The sequence below is a fragment of the Lycium ferocissimum genome, chromosome 2, assembly GCF_029784015.1.
Source record: "Lycium ferocissimum isolate CSIRO_LF1 chromosome 2, AGI_CSIRO_Lferr_CH_V1, whole genome shotgun sequence".
NCBI lineage: Eukaryota > Viridiplantae > Streptophyta > Magnoliopsida > Solanales > Solanaceae > Lycium > Lycium ferocissimum.
In genome coordinates, this window is record NC_081343.1 from 65,951,438 (window position 1) to 65,961,157 (window position 9,720).

At 36.1% G+C, this 9,720-nt stretch overlaps 1 protein-coding gene across 1 annotated transcript; it reads left to right on the top strand.

Moving 5' to 3' along the window:
* Positions 1 to 622: 622 nt before the first annotated feature.
* On the top strand, positions 623 to 5,379 carry LOC132046887 (uncharacterized). The gene is made up of 10 exons (XM_059437702.1): positions 623 to 1,048; positions 1,382 to 1,486; positions 1,590 to 1,706; positions 2,228 to 2,758; positions 3,241 to 3,596; positions 3,692 to 3,791; positions 3,876 to 3,935; positions 4,037 to 4,120; positions 4,240 to 4,356; positions 4,673 to 5,379. The coding sequence occupies exons 1-10, from the start codon at positions 989 to 991 to the stop codon at positions 4,973 to 4,975; spliced, it is 1,833 nt and encodes a 610-aa protein (XP_059293685.1). The 5' UTR covers positions 623 to 988; the 3' UTR covers positions 4,976 to 5,379.
* Positions 5,380 to 9,720: the final 4,341 nt, after the last annotated feature.

The window sequence follows — 9,720 nt, forward strand, 5'->3', positions numbered from 1 at the left end:
TTGGATTTATGCTACATAGACATTTAAAAGAGAAAGCAACTCTCTATCAGGAGTCTTTTTTTATTTATTTTTATGTCTAATGCTCGAGCTCGGGACTCAGATGGCCATTCATTCATCATATTCTTTGATGATCATATAATATTCTATTATCAGCATATTACTACTGCGAGTTTAACTAATATCTACTGAGGATATAAATAATTTGTATATATCAAATCATCTTTACTTGTTATTTATTGTAGGCGAGGGTATTAATACTAGTAATATTTAGATGAACCCAACAACTTTTGTTTAGATTATATATTCGTATTAGAAAATTCATTAAACATGTATAAATATTTAATCATGAACCCAGTCATATGCGAGTTTAACTAATATAACTATAGAATAATTTGGCACTTTACTTGTTATTTTTGTGGCAGAGGGGGATGGAGATGCTAGTCGAACCTATTCAAATGAAAATTCTCTAAATTCTGCCTGTAGGTACCTTTTTCTAGACCCAACAGTGTATTTTCTTTTTTTAACGTATTTAAGTTAAAACTCTATTGCTAATTAGTGTGGTCAATACTCAATATCATACCACTATTAGTATATTAGTATTCAGACTAGAACAAGAAACTACTTCCACTAATAAAATAGTGATATGAAGTTGGATCAGTAAGACAATATACCCTTCATTTAGACACAACACAAACAAAGATGCTTGCTACTATGCTCTAGTTCCCCAATCCCACTACTCCTTTTATCTCTTTTTCTGTGTTTCATCCTTTAACTTTCCCGCTCTCTCCTCTCTTCTTCCACACCCTTCTCCTCTCAATTTTCTTTCTTTAATGATCTCTCTCTGATGCTTTTGCTTTTTCATGTATGTTGTTCTTCCACCTGTCTGAATTTAATTCTTCAAAATCCTTTGTATTGGTCTTTGGTCGGAATTTACCTTAAAAACTTTGATACTACCATTGTTTGCAGATTTTCAAGAAAATAAAAAGAAATGAATAATAGATTCAGACAGCCTCCGCAGTCCAAAAAAGTTCCTTTGAATCCTCAAAAGGTGAGTTGTTCTACTTTTGAAAAATCCAATTATTTTCCATGCTTCATCTCTGCTGTGCAACATCTTTGATATGCATTACCTGATTATGCTAAATTATTGTGATTTCTTTTCTTTTTTGTCTCCTTCCTCCTTTTTCTTTTTCTTTCTTTTTTGGCCATTGTCTTGATATTGTACACTATGAACTGTCATCTATACTGACAAAAGTTATCATCTTTGGATCCAATTTTTCTGAATTGGATGCTTTAATCATATTCTCAATACCCCTTTTAATTAGACATCCAGTTATGTTATTAAATTGGCTCTGATAGAATTGTTGAATCTAATTCTTGATAGGAGAAGAAGATGGAAATACAGCAAACCAAATTCTTGTCTTCAGAGAAGCCTAGAGCTAATAGGCGTCAAGCAGCAAAAGAAAGACAATTAGCCTTACTTCAAGATGTATTCTTGTCTCTTCTTTATATTCCTAACATGGAAATAATTCATTTTAATTCTGAAAATAGCTTCTTAAAATTTTCCTATGTTTTGGCTTTCAAATTGGCAGGTTGATAAGCTAAAGAAGAAGCTGAGGCATGAAGAAAATGTTCACAGAGCTTTGGAAAGGGCTTTCTACAGACCTTTAGGAACTTTACCTCGCCTTCCTCCTTATCTTCCCAAATATGTTAGTAGTTTCACCAACATTTCTCCTATTCTATTTTGATAAATAAGAAAAAACTATTGCAGAAGTATCCATAAAAGTTGAAATTTCAACCTCTTAAGAGCATAGATGGATCCTGAACTGAAATTTGATGAATTCAACCTTTAAAGTTCTTAGCATGAACTTATTGTACTTTTGAAATTATGGGTTCAAGATTTAATATTTGTTGAAATTCTTAATGATTTGTTCACATGTTTCGCTTCGAAAATATTGGGTTCAAAGAAAAAGAAAATTTTATAGCAGAATTATCATAAAAGTTAAACTTTCAGCTGCTTAAGATCAGAGGTGGATCCCAAATTTACTTTTAAGTTTTTTAGCACTAAGCAATGGGGCTCAGAATTTAATATTTGTTGAATTTTATATTTTTTACAAATATAAAATTTATGTTCTGTTTAGAAATGCTAGGTTTAATTGAACGAATTGAGTATAAGCTGCATTCTGGTCTATGAATTAACCTTCAATTTTGTGTGGTGACAATAATGCAGACATTAGAGCTTCTTGCTGAGGTAGCTGTTTTAGAAGAAGAAGTGGTCCGGCTTGAAGTACAGGTTGTTAATTATAGACAAGGTCTCTATCAAGAAGCAGTTTCCACATGCTCAAGGAGAAACATGGACGATATCCATTTACCCGATTCATGCCCTCAGTTTCATGGTAAAGGTCCTAAGCAAAAGCATTCAAGATCATTGTCCATGAGTGAGGTCAATCTCGGGTCATCTGTGCCACATTCTTCTCCTTCTCTAAGTAGGAGTGCTTCAAGTAGAAAGTTGTTTTTAAAAGAATCCGTTTTTGATAGCTCGAGAATTTGCTATGATGTAACATCAAATAGCAGACAAACTGTTACGAAGAATTGCAATGATTCATTGAAAGATGGCCTGGGAAAAGAGAATCACTCGGCTGATACTTCTACTATGGATAAGGCATCTCCACAGAAGCAAGTCAACACGATAAAAACCTCGTCGAAAAGGCCTCCGGTTAAGCCTGAATCAATCAGCAAAATAGCAGATGTTAGGCTGCAGGTATATACACTTACTTGAGATCTCACACATCAGATTCCATCATGTAAGGCACAATTTTTTCTGAAGAATTCGCCATGATATACCTGATCCATGCATAATATCATGAAAAATGGATACAAATTTTTGACTGCTACTTAGTATTGGCAATAGGTCTGAAAAAGTATTTTAAAGTATCAAATTTGGATATTTATACCCTGTCGAAGTAAGGAACTATGGCATATATGTTTGGAATAGATTCCATTTTCAGAGAGTTGTAAAAGCACTTCTCGTAACTGGTTTGTCCTGGAAATATAAGTACCTATATTTCCCACCACAGTGTGCATTTCGTGTCATTGCTTGTCAACCTGCTTCTATTTGTGTAGATGTAATCCAAGCAGGTTCGAGTGCCTGAAGAGCATATTTACCGATTAGGCAACCAGCAAGAAAGTTGGCATCTGAAGCTTCGCATGCGAATTGATCTTATTATAATTCTATCTGTTCAGTGCAGGGCTGTAGAACAGGCACAAGAGAGCTGTTTAGCTTCGTCAGATGACAGGGAATTCGAAGTTGAAAGCACAGAAAACAAAATTTCTGAAGAAATTTTAAAGTGCTTGTCTAGCATCTTAATAAGGTTGAGCACATCTAAAGGGAAGATAGCAAATCCAGAATCTTTTCGCTCGTTAGGAGCAAAAGTCTTCAATGAAAGCAATGGGGAAAGGGAGTTGCAAGATCCGTATTGCATCAGTTCAGAACTTAGGAAGCAAGACATTGGAGAATACAGATATATACTCAATATAGATGCTAACTCTGTTAATCTAAACCGGAAAATGAATGCTTCATTTCTGATTCACAGACTTAAGTAAGTTCCAGGCTATCATTCATTTTCTAGTAATTACGATTAAGGAATCTGTGTATTTGTATGTCCTTATTGTGTTCTTCCATTTTAAACATAAGGATTCTCCTTGGCAAGCTATCATCTGTGAAATTAAATGGTTTGACCCATCAGCAGAAGCTAGCATTCTGGATAAACACATACAATTCCTGTGTGATGAATGTAAGTGGCCTAATGCTTATCCAAAGTTTCAAATTATATTATACTCGATTTAGGAGATAATTCCTTTTGTCATGAATCTGTCAGGCATTTGTAGAGCATGGTATTCCAGAGACTACTGAACAAGTTGTCTCACTAATGCAAAAGGCAAGTTTCATAGCCATTCTAGTCCATGCTTTGAATATCGCTGATGCTACAATAATTGATCAGTTACTACATGTATAAATATTAACGGATAATTTCATCAGGCAACAATTAATGTGGGAGGGCATTTGCTAAATGCAATCATGATTGAGCACTTTATCTTGAGGCTACCTTACCACTTAAAATATGTAAGTTACCTTTTCCATGTTCTTTAATCTGTTCTTCAGTTGTCTGAGCTTATAGAAATTGTTTTTTGAAATTTTCTTTCATTTAACAAATTCTTAAGCTATTTTTCATCACTTGAAAGACATGCTCAAAGTCAACAAAAGACAATGAGCTGAAGGTTCGGACTGTTTTCGGCTTGGAGTGGTCTGAGCCTCTCGTCACATTTGCACTCTCCTGTGGAAGTTGGTCCTCCCCTGCAGTAAGTTCATCGACACATTTACATTACCTTTCAGTTTTAGCAGAATCATACGCTTGATTATTCATTTTCCTGAGCTGGAAACTTCAAAAAGTATATATTTCTAATGTGCCTTGAGATTATCCTTACATGTAAGGTTTTCTCAACATAATTAGAACTTCCTTCAGCCCAAAAATAAGGCTACAAACAGAAATTAGGTAATTGCAATAATTAAGAAGTAAAAAAGCATAATGGTTGAGAAAAGAATTTTCACAAAGACAAATGATGACAATAATTTTCGTAATTCTAATTGTATGTTGTGATCTTTTCCATACTGAAGGTGAGGGTGTACACTGCATCTCAAGTTGAGACTCAGTTGGAAACAGCAAAAAGAGATTATTTACAAGCAGCAGTTGGTATTTCTGCAACAAATAAGCTCATTATCCCCAAGTTGTTGGATTGGTATCTTCTTGATTTTGCAAAGGACTTAGATGCATTGTTAGACTGGGTGTGCCTGCAGCTACCAGATGAACTTAGAAATGAAACTATGAAATGCCTCGAGAGACGAGGAAGAGAACCACTTTCACAATTATTACAAGTAATGCCTTATAATTTCTGCTTCAGGTACCTCATACACCAATAAAATATTCTCATATATCTGAGCTTTCACAAGTTCTAGAGGTGTGGACAAATCTATACTAGCACAGAAGACTAAGTACAAGTATAGGAACTGTATGAGAAGCATACAGTTTCAGAGGAAAGTGTTTACGGACCAAGTGATGGTCATTGAATTTCCAGATACCAGTATAGGATGTAGCAAATTCAATTTATGAAAATTCTTTGTATCCCCTAGACACCTAGAGTTAATAATCTCAACGAGATCATAATCTCGCGAGTCTAAACAAAAATGTTGCTTGCTGAAACAGAATGTGGAATCAGAGTATATGTGATATGATATGTGTAGATTTAATTCTGCGGCCAAGGTTGTGTGTCATTCGACTACACTATTTTGGGCACTGCCATCATATTTTACTTTCTCTGTCTCAATTTGTTTGACAATATCACTGTTTGGAGAGTCAATTTTTTTCTTTGATTGTACAATTTTTCAAATACTTTGCTACAAAAGATTGTGATCAATACTCTATAGTGCCTTTTCTACAGTCTTGGAAAATGGCGGGCAAGCATTCTTTTGACATTCAATACTTGCTCTAGCTTGAAATATTACTAGTTGTCTATCTTGAAGTTCTCTATCTTTGGTCAAGAAGTCTATGCAGTTGACAGTATTAAGTAACTAAAATCATGTTGATTAGACCTTTTTGATCTCCCATTTTTCGCTTCACTTGCTCTCTTTCTCCTGTATTGCTTTGGATTATTCAACTATACTAGATTATCTTAAACTTCACCTTAAATATAGACTATAAAATAGCTTTTGTTTGAGTGAACAAAAAGGAACAAACAAGTAAGAGTCCGAAGCCTAAAGGGCATAAAAATACACGGTATAAACCAAAAGGGGGCTGCCTTTCAGTTATATACCAAAACGGGTATAATGTGGACTCCTCCACGTTATACCCCAATTTTTTTTTGCCATTGTCAGAATCACAACAAAAAAAATATATATATATATATATTTAATGGTATAACGTGGACTGATCCACGTTATACAAAATTATTTGTATAACGTCGATCAGTCCACGTTTTACAACATATATATTTTTCTCCCCAATGTTTTACAAAAATAGTTTGTAAGACGTTGGCTCTATTTAAATCATATTCGGCTGTGTTTTTAATAAAAAAATTTTATTGATTTTTTAAATTTTTAAAGCATACAGTTAATTTCAGTGATTAACTTAAACAAATATTTTAACACATGCAATAATTAAATATGTGTTATATATGTGAACATAAATAAAAAATAAAATATAAATAAACGTCACACATTAAGCGAGTAGTAAATGTTAAATTACATACTAACCATTAAACGGCACAAGACATGTTATATATTCTTGGAAGATTACATAAAAATAACGATCGTACAACTTAAGAAAAAACATAAAAACAACAAGCAACAACAACTACCGATTTTACGTCGGGCGGCGATTCTTGTTATGACCTGTTTGCTTGCACGTACTACACTTTCTAGCCATGCGAGCAGGAGCTATATCCATTTCATTCCTCCTTCTAGTTGTAGTCCGCGCTCCTAAAGTTCGCTCGTATTCAATGTTTGCAATTAAACTGAAGGGAGAAGGTGGCCAATATGCCTCATCACCCAACGGTGAAAATTTTCCACTGTACGTTTGCTTGTAAAACCTGCAACTGTAGTACTTGCTAACATAGGTCTTTGGTTGAATTCCGCGGATATCACAAAATTTAATGGCATGTGAACATGGCATATGGTAGTTTCTCCACTCCCCACACGAACACTTTTTCCCTTTGGCAGAGACTTTATGGATATTTCCGCCCTTACCTTTATGTGCAAATGTCAGAATCTCAAAGACCCCTTCGGTGCATTGTATTCTTTGCATGTCGATGCTTTTGGGACCTCTCCCGTATCCATCAAACTTCTTTTCAACAGCGCGAGGCCAAAACTTTTTATCCGCAATCAACAAATCAGCAAGGGTGCTTCTCTCAACAAACCGATCAATAAGATTTTAAACGTATAACGGACCGTGGCAGTAACGGGCAATCCACGAGCTTTCTTCAATAAACCATTGTAAGACTCGGAGACATTCGTTGTCATAGCCCCCCACCTATGACCGTTGTCCTTATGTAATGTCCATTTCTCCTCCGGAAGAGCTTTTAACCACAGATGCGCTGGAGGTGACATTCTTTTGATTTGTTCCATCCTCATTTTATACTTCTTCTTCTGGTGCTCTGTAGCCGCCAACCACATTAGCTTCTCAAGGTCACTGTTGAGGAACTTTTTATTAAAGTTGCTTTTCAAATGCCGAATGCAAAACCTATGGTGTGTGGATGGTGGTTGTAACCAATCATGTGTTTGGACACATTGCAAGATGCCCTGATGACGGTCAGAAATAAGTCCAATTCCTTGTCTCTCACGAACAATATGTCTCCACAACAACACAAGGAACCACGTCCAAGACTCAAAGCTCTCGCATGCAACAATAGCATATGCAAGTGGAAAAATGTTATTGTTTGCATCAATTCCAATAGCAATTAGCAGTTTCATCTCATACTTACCGTACAGATGAGTGTCGTCTATTGAGATGACGAGGCTGAATTTTTGAATCCATCGATGCTTGGTTTATAAGCCCGGAAAAGAAACTTGAAGATGTGTTCACCTTGCATTGTAGTTGATTGGTGTTCCCACTCAACAACGGTCCCCGATTGAAATATTGTAAAGCAAAATGCCATGTATCGGGGCAATGTCTTGAAAGAGGTTTCAAAATCACCAAATACCATTTCAATAGCTTTCTTACGCCCTTTTGTGCTTTTTTATAACTAGGAGTAAACGTATGCAATCCTTGTATTTTTTTCTGAACTACTTAATACGATGTATGGATCGACCATAATATATGGTATCAACGTAGTAGCAATTATGTATTTGTTCAAATTGGAATGATCCTTTCGTAATCATCCGTGAGACAACCGTGTTTTGAGAACCATTTTACTGCCTTCCACATACTACTTGAAATTTCTCTAAAACGGATCATCCACTCACATCCCAACATATGACGCTTGCAAATAACCCTCCAAAATTTACCTTTGGACTGATCACAAATGAACTCTTTCTTTTCTTTGAGACAATATTGTCTCACTACGCCTTTCATTTCCTGCTTGTTCTGAAATAACATACCTAATTGCATAATACAAGGAAAATTATCAACCCCCTAAAAATGGGCCAACAAAGAAAAAGAATATTCATTGCCACCATATATTCATTGCCATCATACTAACCTGATTTGATAAATTCAAGTTTTTTACGATCCCAAAGTGCAAATCAAACTGGACCGTCATCTCTCATGAAGGCAAAATCATCAAGGCTTTCTTCGTATTTATCCAAATATGGAATCGCATTAGAATGGTAGCTAACGTTACCATCACTTCGACAAGAATGTCTTCATAAGAATGACCATCATCATCAGATGAGTGATCATCGTCTGTTTCTGCGTGATCTAATGGGATATCACTATCTGACTCATTAGAGTGATCATTAGCTACATCATTATTGCTCACAATTTGTGTGAGCTGAGTTAATACGGGGTTTTCTTCAAAATCGTTACACCTACAAACATAGGAAAATTCAAGGCGTTCAAATCTCAAAAACAATTAGTTAGAAGCCTCTTAGTTTAAGCGAACAAAACATCGTTATATTTACCTTTCCATAAATGACTCCACTTGAGTAGGGCGATATCGAACTATACTCCCGCCACCTAATTCACTTGTATCTGGAGCACTAATCGGTCCATGAATATCACAGCTCTACATAATCCAACCAAAGTTATGTGACTGGCTACCAACTCCTACCATTGTTTCTTGTTGAAGTGTACCTCTTTAAAGCCCAATATTCATAGCGGAAAGATACATAGTACCCCGAATATCAAACTCATCGTCTACTCATTGCTCTAAGGTCACGCATATCAAGCAAATAGTCTAAATTAAGTAAGTCACCGGACTTATCCGGAAATATCGTGCCGCCACAAAGCCATAGCAAGTACAACCTAACCCGCTGTTGCACATCAATTTCTGGGGTCTGATCTGTAATGTCATCTAAGCCTCTAATATATTCAATTAATTTATTTACTTCTAACCTACTAACACCATTAAAACAATCCAGACCGGTTGCCCAACCAGTAAGCTCATGGATTAATTGTTGCCACCCAACAATACTTATATTTCTAGCATTAACATCATTCAAGGGATTACCATCAACAACCATGCCAAACATGAGCTCAATATCTTGTAATGTGATGGTCGCCTCACCCGTACGTTGCAGATGAAAGGTGTGCGTCTCAGGACGCCATCTCTCTATAAGTGCAGTGATGACTGCCCAATCATATGATACACATCCTACCTCTACTACTCCCCTAAATCCACACAGGACAAAGTAGTCAAGGATGCAAGGATGAAAAGGATGGCGCTTCACATGCTTCCAAAATTCGGTATCCGCGCGGCGTGGAAACAGGCATCCGGTCGGTCCTCTCAAGGCACCATCCCACACAGCCTGTGATCGATGCTTCTCCTGGAGTGTTAACACATCGTACACTTCTGGCCCCGGATGTAGGGATACCCGTGGAAGCTCCATACCTTAGAAAAAAAAAATTGAAGTCCAGATCAAGCTATTTGGAGTAACTTACTATTAAAAAAAAATATTATTCCAATTTTAGCAGAACAAATATGCACTGGCTAGATAAAGCCAACTTCCATACG